This window comes from Vicugna pacos, chromosome 32 (assembly GCF_048564905.1).
Source record: "Vicugna pacos chromosome 32, VicPac4, whole genome shotgun sequence".
Taxonomy (NCBI): domain Eukaryota; kingdom Metazoa; phylum Chordata; class Mammalia; order Artiodactyla; family Camelidae; genus Vicugna; species Vicugna pacos.
In genome coordinates this window covers 4406139-4422608 of record NC_133018.1, presented here as the reverse complement: position 1 = coordinate 4422608, position 16470 = coordinate 4406139, and the positions used below count along the sequence as shown (strand labels likewise).

Here is a 16470-nt window from a genome sequence, read left to right as displayed (position 1 = left end):
TATATGAATTCTTTATATATTTTGGATATTAACCCCTTGTCAGATACATGGTTTGCAGATGTTTTCTCCCACTCAGTACGTTGCCTTTTCATTTTGTTGATGATTTCCTTTGCTGTGCAGAATCTTTTAAGTTTGATGTAGTCCCACTGGTTGATTTTTGCTTTTGTTGCCTTTCCTTTTGGTGTCAAATCCAAAAACTCATTGTCAAGACTGATACCAGGGAGCTTACCGCCTGAGGGATCTTTTAGGAGTTTTATGGTTTCAGGTATTACATTCAAGTTTTTAATCCATTCTGAGTTAATTTTTGTGTATGGAGTAAGATAGTGGCCCAATTTGCTTCTTTTGCATGTTGCTGTCCATTTTCCCCAATACCTTTTATTGATATTAAAGAGACTGTCCTTTCCCCATTGTATATTCTTGGTTCCTTTGTCATAAATTAATTGACCATATATTCATGAGTTTACTTCTGGGCTCTCTATTCTGTTCCATGATCTATGGATCTATTTTTATGTTAGTGTTTTTATTTATTTTTAGTTTTCAGAGGGAGGTAATTAGATTTATTTATTTATTTATTCGTTTCAACCAAGTTACTGGGGATTGAACCCAGGACCTCGTGCATGCTAAGTGCACACTCTGCCGCTGAGCTATACTCTCCCCCGATGCCTTTCTATTTCTTTTTCTTATCCAATTGCTCTGGCTAGAACTTCCAAAACTATGTTGAATGAAAGTGGCAAGAGTGGGCATCCTTGTCTTATTCCTGATTTTGAAGGAAAAGGTTTCAGTTTTTCACAATTGAGTATGATGTTAGCTGTGGGCTTGTCATATACAGCCTTTATTATGTTGAGCTGTGTTCCCTCTATACCCACTTGTTTTTCCCTGTATACTCACTTTTTAGCTTTCTTTTTATTTTAGCTCTCATGCAGAGATAGTCAGAGGATGGAGACAGAAGGGGCAGAACAGCGTAGTGCAAGAAGCTCCTGCTCTGGGGCCAGCTAGATAGGACTTGAGACCCACTGACACTTGTTCAGTGGGAAGCCTCAGACAGGTCACTTAACAATGAACCTCATTTTCTTGTCTATAAAATGAAAATTAGAATCTAACAGGATGAGTTGTTTTAAAGGATATAAGCTTATAATCTATGTGAAAAAAACATATATATGGAGAGAGAGAAAAATGTATGTTTGTGTGTATATACGTACATATACATATTTCCCCCAGGAGCAGTGGGTTCATTATTCACTAATTAAATGTTTGGGGTGACTATGTAGAACATAATTACTGTAAGTAACAATCAACTGTATATTTATTCTTGTATATTGACTTCATATCAAACAGTCTTGATAGACTCTCTTATAAATTTTAGTAGTTTACCTCAGATTCTTTTGGGTTTTCTGCAGGTACAGTCATATCATATGCAGAATGATACTTTATTCCCCCCTTTCCAATCTTTATGACCGTAATTTTGTTTACTTGCTAACTCTGTCATCCAGGACCTCCAGTATCATGCTGAATAGAAGTGATATTGATCTTACTTGTCACACTCCTAATCTCAAAAGGAAAACTATCAATGTTTCATCCTAAGTGTGGTATCTGCTATAAGTGTTTCATAGATAACCTGTATCCCTTCCTAGTTTGCTACGACTTTTTGTTATGAATGGATATTGACTTTTTTAAAAAGCAGCTGTTTTTTCTGCAACTTTTGAAATGGTTATTGTTTTGATGGTTGTCTGTTGTTTTAATGGTTGATTTTTCTAATAATAACCTTTCCTTTCTGGAATTAAATTCTTCATCCTCCCTCAGGTTATTTTATCCTTTTTCCATGTTGCTGACTTCAGTTAGCTAATAATTTGTTTAGATTTTATGTAAGTGTTTATTAGGGAGACTGATGTATAATTTTACTTTCTTAAAAATGTCCTTCTTAGATTCTGTATTGAGGTTGTGGCTGGTCTCATAAAACTACCTGGGTTTAGGTAGCTCACAGCAAAAAAAAAAAAATGTGACAATGAATATATGTATGTTCATGTATAACTGAAAAATTGTGCACTGCACTGGAATTTGACACAACATTGTAAAATTACTATAACTCAATTAAAAAATGTTTAGGAAAAAACTACCTAGGTTTATGTAGCTTTTGGATGGGTAGGGTTACATTTTTTGTAAAATTTTCTGTAAGAGTTTATGTGAGATCGGCATGAAATTTTTTCTTACGCTTTGGTAGAATTTGACAGTAAGACCATCTAGGTCCAGTTTTCTTTGTGGGAAGGTTTGTATTAGCATTTAATTTTGTTAATGGTTATTGGATTATTCATATTTTAATTTCTTGCCAGTTTTAGTAAGTTTTGTTTTTCTAATTTATCAATTTTATCTACATTTTCAGATTTACTTGTATCAAATTGTTTATAGTATCTTCTTAGGGTGTATAATTTATAATGATATGTTTGCCTTTCCCCACGAGTAGTGGTTTATTTGGTGTTCTCTCTCTTCTTGATTAGTTTCACTATTTGTCAATTTTATTAGTGTTTTTAAGGAGCTAACTTTTGTCTTTGATCTTCTCTATTAATGTTTGTTTTCTGTCTGTGCAGAAAAGAATTAACCTAGCAGCCTGACACTGCTGTCCTTAGAAAGTCCTGCTTGCAAGGTTCACCCTTGACTGGTATCTAAAAACTTAATTTTCAGGTGGTTTCCCACCATTCCCTAACTGATGATGGTAGTTAACTATGTCTGTACTGTGCAAACTCTGTGGTTTAGGCTGAACACCTTTCCTCCTGGGAGTCTGGAATTTTGGTGCGTGTGAGGCAAAGGTAGGACCAACCCCCCAATAAAAACTTTTGGCACTGAGTCTCTAATAAGTGTCACTGGTGGACATTTCTCATGTGTTCACACAGTTCGATGTGGGAGGAATTAAGGGTATCCTATAAGACTCCCCAGAGAGAGAACTCTTGGAAATGTGCACCTGATTTCCAGCAGACCTTGCCCCATGCTCCTTTCCTCTTTGCTGATTTTGCTTTGTGCCTTCTGCTGTAATAGATCATATCCATGGGTACAGCTATATGTATATATCTCTTTAATGTCTGAAGCCTCATGGATCTGTTGTTTGTACCCTTTATTGTGGAGTCTAGCTTCTTTGTGTGCTAGACATTTTATATTTTAAAATATGTATAGAAATGTCTTCAGGCTTATGATGAAGGTGCCTTCTTTCAAAAAAGGTTTGCATTTCCCTCTGTTAGTCTGCTTGGTACATTACTAGTCTCCAGTCACTTTATACCCATTTTAAGGCTTGCAGTTCCCTAACCTTGGTAGAACCCAGACTATAAATTCCCACCAGGCTGCAACACTTCTAATTCACCCACACCCTCAATTTTGTGAATGGTCCCTGAGTCTTTTGGAGATGGACTTGTGCTTACTAAACTGATGTATGAACCAGAGTGCATTGGCCGGCTGTTAACAGCAGATTACAGGAACCTATCACCTGATGATCCTACCTACTTCTCTTAATCAGAACTTAATTTCAGAAGTTAGTAGCTGGGGAGCTAGTACTGTAGTTTTTATTCTGGGCAGCCATGTGCCCACCTGAACATTCTGTTATGTGGAAGGAGAGAATAGATACTGGATGTGTGTCAGTGTCCTGTGCTGACTATAAGCTGTCAACATCTTGTCTTCTCATTGTACGAGGTCTTCACATTGAATACATGTCTGTCTTTCTAGCCCCAGGCCTAGCTATGTTGCCAGGCGTATAGCAGGTCCTTGATACTGAATAGATAAACAAACGCACCACAGGATACACCTGCAAAGTAAATGTTAAATGAATTGGTCAGGGCATGCCTTCTCCTTGGCACTTTCGGATGGATATTTTCAAATTCTTTCTCCTCACTTCCATTTTTCTGTATTTCTTGGCTAAACTTAATTCTCCTGTTGACATTAAAAAAGTAGTAATTGTATTTCTATGTTTTTAATTAAGCCAGGTTCTCTTCCTGTTCTTTATGATTTTTGGTGTGGTTCTTAAAATGCGTTCTGTTTCATCTATTTCATATTTCTTTCCATCCTTCTGCCCTCCCTCCCTTCCATGAAATAACAGATTTCTGTGAGTACCTGTTGTGAGTGCAGTGTGTTAGGGGCTGAGTATATATATTCGCAAATAGAAATGGTCCCTATCATCTAAGGCTTACAGATGGGAAACATGTTCACAGACAAACCTGTGGTTTTAGCTTGTGATCTTTTCCTTTAGGTGTTAGAATAACTTAGATTTCTGAGGCCACCTGACTTACATCCATATTGATATGTTTATGGTCTTTAAACTTCCAGAGCCATAAATAGTTCCTCTGCTGCTTGAATCACTAGCTGGTGAGGAGGAGCCCAGAGTCTGATGAAAGAGAGCAGTGGGCAGGGATGACCTGGTATGGGCTTTCCAGTCTGGGTGCTGATACCTGTTTGATTATGTATCAGGGCCTCAGAAGGGCACCATTCCAGCATACCTTCCATCAATTTGCTGTTTCATAGGCTCTTAACCTTTTAGGGCCTCTTTCATTTTCATTTTAAAGTAAATGGGATGAAAGCCTTATTTTAAAAAATTTTGTTAACCTTTTATTTTGAAATAAAAATCAAACTTAGAAGTTGCAAGAATAGGATAAAGAATTAATATACCTTTCTTCTCCCAAATTCGCCTGTTAACATTTTGCCACACTTGCCTGCCTGTCTGTTTCTGTCTGTCTCGGCATTTTCATATTGTCTGCAGACATTTGCAGAAGGGCAAAATTTTTAGTCCCCCGATGCTGGTGCTCCCAGCTAAGGTCAGACAAGGCGGGGTGCTCTGCCTTCTTGTTTTAGCTCATACTGTAAGCAAGGGTCCTTTTCACCGTCTATGTAACGCCACATTTTCAGTTTTGTGCTTTTTGTCGATGGTTTTGCTGTTTTCAGTGACCCTCCCACCCCAAATGTAGTGCTGAAGTGCTATATAGTACTCCTAAGCGCAGGAAGGCTGTGATGTGCCTTATGAAGAAAATGTAGGTCAGATAAGCTTTGTTCAGGCATGAGTTACAGGGCTGTTGGCCATGAGTTCAATGTTAATGACTCACTATATGCATTAAATAAGGTGTCTTTGAACAGAAGTAAACATAAAACAAGGTCATGGATTGATTTCTTGATGAGAATGCCTTTGAAGGCTGGCAGGAAACTAGCCATGTATTTCCCCTTAGGGATAGTGGTTTAGTATACTCATTAATTCAGCATTTATGGTGACTTTATTGAACATTACTGCAAATAATGAGAATCAACTCTATCTGTATCTCTCCCCCCCACCCCTGGACCATTTGAGAGTAAGTTGAAGCCAGTTGTCCCAAAAATATTATTTATAACTAAAAAAACCCAAAATATAAGACAAACTTCCCTTTTTATTCTTTTTTCTTTCTGGTCCAGGATCACATATTGCATTTTGTCCTTTTTGTCCCCTTTAATTTGGAACTATTTCTCAGTCTTTCCTTATCTTCCATGACCTAAACACTTTTGAAGAGTTCAGACCACTTAACCTTTTATGCATATTTTTCAATCTGAGTTTATTCAGTGTTTCTTCATGATTAGATTCAGGCTGTGCATTTTGGGCAAGAATTGCACAGACGCGATGCTGTGTTCTCAGTACCTCAATACCAGGAAATGTGGTCCTGTTACCATTGATGTTAACTTTTATCACTTCATGAAGATGGTGTCTGCCAGATTTCCGCTATAAAGTAATAAATAGGTACTTTGTGGGGAGATATTTTGGAACTACATTAATAGCCTCTGTCTCATCAAACTTGCACCCACTTATTTTTACATCCATTGATGATTCTTGTCTGAACCAGTTACTACTGTGATGGCTCTTAAAAGTATATTTATTAGTTGGCATTCTACTGCGAAGTAGCACTTTCCATTCTCCCCCGCTTATTTATACACTCATTACTTCTTTCAGTATGGATTTGTGGATTCCTATTTTATTCAGTGGGTTTTAATCTATTACTGCCCAGATTATCCCAGATTTGTCCAGTGGGAACCCTTTCAAGCTGACTCCTGTGTCCTTGTAACATGCCTCCATCATTCTTTGAACATTACTTTCTGACCCAGTAATATATTTGAGGCTCGTTTTGTATTTTCACTGTCCCAGACCTGAAAATCATCCATATTTCAAGGAGCGCCACTTCCTCTGAGTAGGGAATGGTATTTTACATACAGTATTTGAGCTCATTGCTGATGGGATGTTGTTGCTTCTCGGTATTTCCTGCAGGTGGCGCTCTTAAAATCATGAGTTCATACCGATAAAATAATCTCTTAACGTTTCTGAAATGGGATTAAAAGTCATAAATTTAGTGTTTTGTAAAAGTATGTAGTTTCACGTTGATATAAAAGTCACATAATCTGAAAATCATTCCTAGATGTTTTTTATAGAAAGGAACCTGTTTCCGATTTGTAAATGATTGTCCTTAGATGACATATTTAAAAAGAGTGTGTTAGGACTAATGATTTCAAGACACCCTCCAACTCTACAGTTCCTGCCTAGAGCCCATCCAGCAGTACCCAGCTGCAGAAGGGGCGGGTATTTCTGTCAGATTGGGCTGCTTATTTTCCTTGAAGCAGAGTTACATTGGTTTATCTCAATGAGCTTATCTATTTAATTTCACTAGTTTGTTAAAAGATATTTGCATCATAGGCAGAGATGATTTGATTCTCTCCTTTCCCCCTTACTCCTCAAACTTAAGGTCTTTTAGGGATGGTGCAGTTAAGAAACCTTATTCTCCAAAGATACTGTCCAACAAGAAGTCTTCTGCCTTCTCTGGGACCCGGAGTGAGTTACCTGGTGCCAGGCACCCAGTACAGTATCATCCCTCACTTGCCTGGAACCGAAGGGGCCGGTTAAGAGAATTGCGTATCAGGTGAGCTTAGGAGGAGGGGGTCACATGTCCTCAGTGACTTTTCCATTGCCTTCCTTTCTTGGTTAAAATGAGGAGGTGATTCTTATTCTTATCTCAGTTAATTGGAGACCTGAATGCCTGTTCTTCCTGGCAGAAGATTCAGAATATTTAGGAATCTGCAGACATAAAGTCTGTCATTGAGTGTTCTCATATAGTCTCCAGCTGTGCCCCGCAATGTGTAAGCTATAAAGAGTTTTCCAGAAAAAGTCTCAACATAGTCCAGGAAAATGGCCATTTTCCACTGCTCTTGATTAGGTCTGTGAAGAGGATCCTTTTATTCATTCAACAAAAAGTTATTAGGCACCTGCCTGCCCAGGTGTTGTGCTAGGTGCTCAGCATACAAGGTGAATAGGATGTTCTTGGTCCATGACCTCATGAAAGCGTAAGATCAGGTTGGCTTGGCGGACTATTAAACAAGCCACAACAGCAGAGTGTGGTAAGTGCTTGTGGGAAGAGAAGATGTGGTACCATAGGCCCACATGGCAAGAGCAGCCACACCAGTGTAGCCAGCAGTGACTTCCTGGAGGAAGTGGTATTTAAGCCGAGTCCTGAAAGGGATGATGCAAGACTAAGCCAGACAAAGGACAGGAGGAAGAGGAACATTCCCAGGCTGAACCTGGAGATTAAACCAGCCAAGACGAGCCAACTTTTTTGGTGTATGCCAGGCACTGTGCTTGTACTGGGGATACTATGAGACATGGTCCCTGCTCTAGGAGCTCACAGTGCAGAGGGAACAACAGGCACCCTGCAAGCTGGTTTCTGGGATTTGGTATCATATGTTACACTAGGGGTGGGAACAGGGTGCTGAGAGTACAAAGCTACTCGCTCTGTTTGCTTGGGGAAGGTCCAGGAAGGCTTCACGTAGGAGTGAGCATTGAAGATGAGCCCTGATAGGTAAGCGGACATTTGCCAGATGTTTCAGGCAAGAAGAATAATATGAACAAAGGCACTGTCATGTACTTCCTTTCCTCAGCTCCGAAGTCTTCACTGACAAAGTTATCTGCTTGATTTTAGTTTTATAAATCTATCCCATCCCATGCTCTGTTTGATGCAAGATAATCTATGATTCACCTTTTGACTAATACTAGTGTCTCTTCCCCTGGGACCTCCCCTCCCCTTCCCAGAAAATTGATGATATAAACCAAATGGAGCTTTAAAATGTATATGTCCTTTTTTTTTCCTTCTTTCAGATGCGTGGCCAGAAAGTTCATATATTTGTGGATTCGAATGACTTTTGGAAGAGTATTTCCCTCTAAAGCCAGGTAGTATTAGTTCAGAACACCACACTGCTGCTGAGTTCATTCTAGGTTTTTGTTTTGTACTAAGCCCATTATATGACCTTTGTTTTGGCACATGTTACATCCCCCTGCCCCTCCCTAGCCTCCATTAGCCATATAATAAAATGGTAACTTAACACATACTCTTATGACTGAATGAGTGTATGAAGGAATCTAAATAAGCCAGGACAATCAAGAGTCTCTGGGGAAAAAATTATTTGCCCAAGAGAAGTAAATGAGCTCTTTCAGGACACTGGTGAGACTGAGATTGACTTGGTCTAGGACAGAGCCTGGGGAAAAAGTTGGCATTGATGAGGGGAGTGAAATTTAGTCAGGAGAAAAACCCCAGTGCTGGTGCAGTATCTTCACCTGGTCTAGGCTGCCACCTGCTGCTGCAGATTTTGTTCCCATCACTTTGGCTGCAGCACCCAGAGTGGACCACAAGGGGGAGCCACTAGTGTCAGGGACAGGCAGGTGCAGGCAGTGGTGGGGCTGGAGGGAAGGGGCCAGGGTAGGGAATGTTTCAGAGAACTGACAGCCATTGGGAATGCAAGCATTTTTACAAAACTGAAATGTTACTGGTCCTTACCCTTTCTCCTTCCCCTTACTATAATTTTTCCTGTTTCACTTTTATGACAGTATGGCCTTGCTAATCTGGAACATCAAGTTCTCTCAAGCCATTTTGGGCTGTGTGTGTTCTCTGAAGTCTTTCTCTGTATACCTCGTGGGGGCCTTGCTGTTCCTGCCTCCTTTGTGTCTTTACCAGGGAGGCTCCCTCTGTGGCAGCAGCCCACTCTAGCTGCACGGATAAGGCGTAGTCCACCCCCGCCTTTCCATCTTCCCCAGGACCTTGGCCCTGCCCTTCTTTACTGCCTTGATAGCGCTTCCTCCCGTCAGATAATTTTTTGTTGTTGTTGAGCTTTTCTTGTTCTCAGGGGGGTGTGGGGAGGAATGATCTGAGTTAAACAGTTTGCTATTATTGGAAATCTTTCCTTTTTCTTACTCAATTGAGTATTTCATTTATTTTCTCTCCTGTTAGCTTAGAAGTTATATACTCTTATTCTTTGACTGACTGCCCTAAAGAATATATGTCTGTTTAACTTACTGGGGTCTAATGTTAATTGATTCTTTTACCCTCTTCCCAAACAAGGTAAGGTCCTTAGAACATTTCAACTCTGCCTGTCCTCACTTACATGCCCTTGTCGTAATATATTTTAATTCCCTTTATATTTTAAAATCTGCAGAATGTTGCTATTCTCATTTTATACAGCCAGTGTTCACTTGGATTTATTCATGTGTGTACACTTCCTGTTGGTCTTTGTTTCTTTCTGCATCTCCAGGTTTCCATCTGTAACTATCTTCCTTCTATCATTAAAAACTTTCTTTGTATGTTTGTTTTGCTACATGGTTACTCTGTATGTTTTATAAAGATTCAGAGATTGAGAAACTATGTTGCTGCCTTCAGGATCTTCTCCAAATCCTTTTCCTACTTAATTTTGTCAAACTTAGATTTGACTCATTTGACTGGAAACCTCTTTTCAAATAATAGTTATTTATATGCCAAGTACTTGGGAAATGCTTATTGTGTTAGAAATGCATTTGACTACAAGTAAGAGAAAGTCTGATAACAGCTTAAACAAAGCAGAATTTGCTTGTTCTCACATTCTGGAGGTTGGTATTGGTTCAGCTGTTCAGTGGTTTCATCAAAGACTCAGGCTTTTAGAAGCTTTCTAGTTCACCATCCTTAGCATGTTGGCCCTTTGTCCTCAGAGATGACGCTGCATAGTTGGAAGATGACTGTTGCAGCTTTATACAGGAAGGGGAGAGGAGGGTGGTGTCAGCTAGATCTGTCTCTTTATCAGGAAAGCAGAACTTTCCTAGAAACCCCCAGCTGCTTCTGCCTCTGCCTCATTGGCCAGGGCTATGTCACTGGCCACCTTAGCTACAGAAGAGGTCGGGAAAGAAACCTTCCCAGCCTTTGTAGTGGGTGCTGGTGAGGAAGCAGAGAACTGGCAGTGGATGTTGGGTTCGCCAGCAACTGATGTCTGCCTCCCTGCTTTAGAGCATTAGCACTGTGCCCTCTTCCTCTTGAGTGGTGGCAGGTGCAGAGGAAGGGGTACTGGGCTGTAACTGGGGAGACCTGAGTTTGGGTTCTAACCCAGACGCTAGCTAAATGTTTGATCTGGGGATAAGTTGTGGTTCTGGGTCTCAGTTTCTCAACTGTTAAATGAGAGAGTGAGAATATTTGTTTCTTAAGCATTTCCCAGAATTGTGATTCTGATACTGTATTTCCATTGACTTAGAAATTTCAACTTGCAAGCTCTTTGTAAATCAAGTGGGTTGTTTGTTACTTTGGAGAAGGTTATGCATATTATCTTTGGGTTTTTTTTTTTTTTTTGGTCTTTTTCCATATTGAATTCTTTCTTTCTCACTTTTAGGCAGGGTAATGCCTTTATGTGCTTGAAGACTGTTTTAACTGTTATAAGCTGTAGTTTTATCAGTAATAAACTGAGGCAAAATGACCCTGAAGTTAGTAGGGCAAAAATAATACAGTATGTGTTCATACATAAGGCAGTCTTAAATATGAGATAGTCAACTCTAATTCTAAAGAGAAGATCTGAGCAAAATTATTTGGCTCATTTGAGAACTAGATAAAACAGTCAGGTCCATTTATAGTATTTGTTTATTTATCAATATTTCTTCTTCATTCTTAGTCATATTTTCTTGGGAAAACAGAAGTAACCGAAGAGTCTTTCACCATATCTACTGATTGCCAGCATCTGTCACCATATAGCCTGCTTTCTCTACTGTTAGGCAGATGAACTGTCCACGTTCTTATCTGTGGCAAAACCCTTGACTTTTGTACCATATTCCCCTTGGCCCTATTCCAGGCCATCACACTAGCAGTTTTTTCCTCCCTCTCTTCTCTGCATCAGTTTTTCCCTCTGTGCTGGATCATTTGCACCAGCATATAATGCTGTTATTGTCCAATCCTGAAAAAAGTCTCTTTGACCCTATTTCCTCCTGCAGGTAGCTCTCCATCTCTTTGCTCCCCTTTTTGTCAGATCTGGCCATCCCCAGGATATCCAACACCTCTTTCTGTGGCCTCAAGTCCAGCCTACAAGGTTTTTTTTTTTTTTAATTGATACACAGTTTGTTACAGTGTGTCAGTTCCTGGTGTACAGCACAGTGTCCCAGTCATGCATATACATACATATATTCATTTCCATATCCTTTTTCATTAAAGGTTATTTATTACAAGATATTGAATATAGTTCCCTCTGCTATACAGAAATTTTTGGGGTCTATTTTTATATATAGTGGCTAACATTTGCAAATCTCAAACTCCCACATCCTGTGAGGCTTTTGATTCCACCATTCCAACAAAACTTTTGTAAGGTCACCACATTTGCTTAAATCCGTGGTGAACTCTTAAGTTTCCTCTTACTCACCAAGAAGCATTAGACAGTCCATCATTCCCTTCTTCAAGAAGCCCTTTTTCCTCCCAGCTTCCAGGTTACCGTTCTCTCATAGTTTTCCTTCCACCTCTTTATTCCTTCTAACTCTGCTTTGTTGGTTCCTCCTCATCTAAGCACCCGGCACCCAGTTCTTGCACTCCCAGCTGTGGAAGTCTCATCAAATCTCTTAACAATTCCCGCATCTACACACCCAGCCCAGACCTCTCCTTTGAACTCTGGTCTGCAGCGTATGTGACAACTTCACTGTGTGTCTCATCGACGTCACAACTCAAGATGTCCAAAGCCAAAATCTTGATCTTCCCCTGAAAACTCCCTGCTGAGTCTTCCCCACCCCAGTGATGGAAGCTGCCATTCTTCCAGGGATGCGGGTCAGAAAGCTGGGAGTCATCCTTGATACCTCTTGCTCCCTCACACCCCACCTGCAACGCCGAATGCAAAATTATGTTGATTCAACGTTCAGAGTAGATTCAGACTCCAAGCTCTCTTCAGCACCTCCAGTTGCTACTACCCTGGCCCAAGCCAAGCCATCATCGTGCCTCCCCTGGATGACTCTGGGGGCCTCCTTGCTCCCCTCCTGCTTCTAGCCTTGTCCCTGGTCGGTCTTTCCATACAGGAAGTCTGAGTAAATCAATCACACCACTCTCCTGTCGGACCTCAGGCAGCTTCCACCTGCTGAGAGTCCTTCCTTATGGTGGCCTACAAGGCCGGTCAACTTGTTGTTTTACCTGTGTGTGGATCTTTTCATTTTTCATTTCTACCATCATATTTTTAATTTCTAAGAGCTCTCTTTTGTTCTCTGAATGTTCGTTTTTTGAAAAATAACATCCTGGAGGTTCATGATTTTTTGTGGTTAATGTAGTGATTTAAGACTTTTGTCTGCTCCGAGGGAAGGGTATAGCTCAAGTGGTAGGGCGCATGCTCAGCACCCAGGAGATCAGGGGTTCAAACCCCAGTACCTCCTCCAAGCAGAAATCAATGAAGAAACCTAATTATCCTGCCCCCATAAAAGGTTTTTGTCTGCTCTGTTTCTTTTAAGCTTTTTTTTCTGTATGCTTTTTGTTCACTGTCATGTTGGAGTCTTTCCTCAAATGTCAACATATCGTTTTATTGTCTACCCATACTTAAGACGTAAGCACTAAAACGCTAATTTTAGTAGCTATGTATACATGTGAAGTGTATGCACAGGGACTTGTCAATTGAGAGTTTCACTTCAAGCTTTTGAAGCAGAGACCAGTTTAACCGGGAGATCTCCATCTGTCAGGACCTGAAGGCCTGTTCCCTTAGGTTGACCAGTTCTCCCTAGGGGAGAAGAATCCTCCAGACTCCTGAGATGGGGTTGCGTGGGGTGGAGGCGGGGGGTGGGGGTTATAAGCTCTGCTGTAAGCAGAGGAGGGGAAAGTGGGTCTCACTGTTCAGTGTGTAGATTCTCTGTTTAGGACCATCTCTGGAGCTTGCCTTTCCAGGGAGAACCCCGAGTCTCTGCCCAGGTGAATAACAAGGTCCGGGGGCCTACCTGCTTCTTACACGCAGGTTTGCCAACAGTCCTGTGTTTTCATCTCCACCCAGGACTCTGCCCTTCCTGATGCCTCTCGTTCCCACACCTCTCTGGGGCCTGTGCCACCGACTGCTTGCCTCTTGATCCCCCACCCCTGCCCCACCGGACACTTAGTTCTTGGATTTCGCTCACCTGTTGATTCAGCTGCCCTGCTGCACCCCCCCCCCCCACCGCCTGCCTGCTTTCTATCCTTCAAAATTTGTTGGCATCTCTTGCTGAACATTGTTGCTCTTGCTCTGTTTCTTTATCACACCTTTTGTAAGTATTGGCTGTTATTTTAGTGAGCTTTTGGGAAGAGAAGGAAGTAAGATGGGTAGACAGTAGTGGTGGAAGGAAGGACACGTGCAGATTTAAGTGGTTCTTTTTCATTAAAATTTAAAAAATTATGAACAAACCTGCTGTTCAAAAATTTTCTCAAACTAAAGAAATGTGTAATATAGGAAAAACCAGTGTCCTGTAATCCCTTCCTGAGAGAGAACCACTGGTAATAGTTTGGTATTCTGGGGCTCTTCTTGGGCTTTTAATTCATACAGTATGATAACATGTATGTACACATACATGCGTGCATATAGATGTATGTATTTTTACATATACAAATGTGTGTGCATACATTTTATACATATATATTTGATGTATATTATATTAATTATAACATATGGGTACTGGATATACCAAAAACATTAACTTAAAAAAAAGTTTAAGAAATATCATGTTAAACATACTACGAGGTAGCTTTATTTTTTCATCTAACAACTTTTCTGGAGCATCTTCCATTTCAGTATCTTTAGCTCTACTTCACAAAAAATGACTGGTGGGGTGAGGGTATAGCTCAGTGGTAGAGCACGTGCTTAGCATCCATGAAGTCTTGAGTTCAATCCCCAGTATCTCCAGTAAAAAAGATAAATAAACCGCATTTACCATCCCACCAAAAAAGACAAATACCCACTGGGTGGCATTAAGTGAATTTAACCTTTCCCCTTCTGCTGGGTATTCGTGGTGATTTTCTCTACTTATTATTATAACAGTGGTGAGGTGAATTTTCCTATGTATATATTTTTTTTAACATTTTTATTGATTCATAATCATTTTACAGTGTTGTGTCAAATTCCAGTGTTCAGTACAATTTTTCAGTCATACATGGACATATACACACTCATTGTCACATTTTTTCTCTGTGATTTATCATAACATTTTGTGTATATTTCCCTGTGCTATACAGTGTAATCTTGTTTATCTGTTCTACAATTTTGAAATCCCAGTCTATCCCTTCCCACCCTCTACCCCGCCCCCCACCCCATCCTATGTATATTTTTGCTGTCCAATTTTAAAAACCCGAGAATTGGTGAGGAGGAGGTTCATGTTAGTAACCTGCATAACCATGAAAAGAAACTCAGAGTGACTGACAGGACCAGAGTTCCTGAGTTGCTAGTCCCCTTGACCGTGCCTTGTTAGCGTCAGCACTCTCACTGCCCTCTTGTTTCCCTCCTTTTTTAGCTTTTCCCTTCTTACTTTCTCTTACCTCCTTTTGCTGTGGTTGTAGCTCCCCTGGCCAGACTTCAGTTAAACTAATGTACTCTGTCCATGTTAAATCCTAGGAGTACCATTAGGCATTTGCTTATTTTATAACTTTTATTCTCCTGTGAATGTAAATAAGAAGGATAGCTACTACTTTTTACTAACCAAAACTATTTTTTATTCTGATGAATGGAAACAATGGAGAGTAAGAATTCTTAACTCACTTATGGTATTTGAAAAGCCAAATTTTTTACTTTTACCTCTTTAATTGGTAAGATATATAGTATAACATTTTCTAACCTCATTTCCAATTTGAGTAGTTCTAAGGTTTTGATGTGAAAAAGTTAAATACGTCTATGTTTAATCAATTTTGATGTTATCAAATAATGAGCCACACTTTTCTATGAGAAAGCGACAGCAGTGTGAAACTGATTTGGAAATAGATACCAGCTCCAGCATCATCATGTGTTTCTCTCTGTTTTTTTATTTTCATTACCCTAGGTCTTACTATGAGCAGAGATTACTACGGAAGGTCTTTGAAGAGTGGAAGGAAGAATGGTGGGTTTTCCATCATGAGTGGAAACTTCGTGTTCGAGCTGACTGTCACTACAGGTCAGATTTCATTTTATGTTATTATTTTAGTTTTACTGATAACACATTATCAAGTAATTACTTGTTGGCATGTTTCTAGTCAAAAGGAGAGAAGGTTTATTTTTCTCAGTTTTATTGAGGTGTAATTGACATATATTACTGTATGAGTTTCAGGTGTTCAAAATAAAGGTTTGACTTACATATTATGAAATGATTACCACAATAAATTAATAGTCATCATCTCATAGAGATACAATACAAAGAAATGGAAAAAAATTTTTCATCTTGTAGTGAGAACTTTTAGGATTTACTCTTAGCTACTTATGTGTCATACAGCAGTGGCAACTTATAACTGGAAGTTTGTACCTTTTGACTGCTCCCCCTACCCCCTGCCTCTGGTAATCACAAATTTGATCTCTTTTTCTGAGTTTTTAACTTTCTTAGTGGCTGTTCCAGTTTACAGTCCTGCCAATAGTGCACAAAGGTTCCCTTTTCTCCACATCCTCACCAACATTTATCTCTTGTCTTTTTCTTTTTTCTTCTTTATCTTTTATTTTTGGGAGACCTTATTTCCTCTTTTCCCTTTTTTTAAATTGAGGTAAAATATTAGGTACTGATGTTAGCTGTGGGCTCATCATAATGGCCTTTATTATAATGAGACACTGATGATCACATGATTCTTTCATTCTGTTAGTGTGATGCATGAAATTGATTGTATTTGTGAGTGTTGAACCTTCCTTGGCAAGGAAAAGAGTCTTGAATCGTTTTCTGTTTTTTTAAAACATTTTTTATTTATTAAAAAAAAATTTATAATGGAGGTATTAGGGATTGAACCCAGGCCCTGGTGCATACTGAACATATGCTCTACCACTGAGCTATACCCACCCCCCATTTTCTGTTTTTCTTCAAGTTCTTTTTAAAGTAAGCAAGATCAAAGTCCTAAATTAAACCCAAGCGCACATATGCATGTGAGCACATACGCACAGAGATACCGAATTCAGGTAACAATTAGGTACTAATCATGCTAATGATTTGAATTGGCTTTTTCTCACTGACTGTCACTTCTATATAATTTCTAGTTCTGAGAGTATTCTTTTCTTTAAAAAAGTAAAGTT

General features: G+C 39.7%; 1 protein-coding gene across 11 annotated transcripts in view; it reads left to right on the top strand.

Annotated features, from left to right (window-relative positions):
- SFI1 (SFI1 centrin binding protein) overlaps positions 1 to 16470 on the top strand; it is a 62061-nt gene that overhangs the window by 4020 nt on the left and 41571 nt on the right. For 8 of the 11 annotated variants that reach the window (XM_072953412.1, XM_072953411.1, XM_072953410.1 and 5 more), the window contains 3 exons: positions 6726 to 6899; positions 8129 to 8200; positions 15266 to 15376. In XM_072953412.1, coding sequence (XP_072809513.1) covers positions 6726 to 6899; positions 8129 to 8200; positions 15266 to 15376 — 357 coding nt within the window. The remainder of the gene's footprint in view (positions 1 to 6725; positions 6900 to 8128; positions 8201 to 15265; positions 15377 to 16470) is intronic. The other 3 variants (XM_072953414.1, XM_072953413.1, XM_072953415.1) reach the window with 2 other exon arrangements.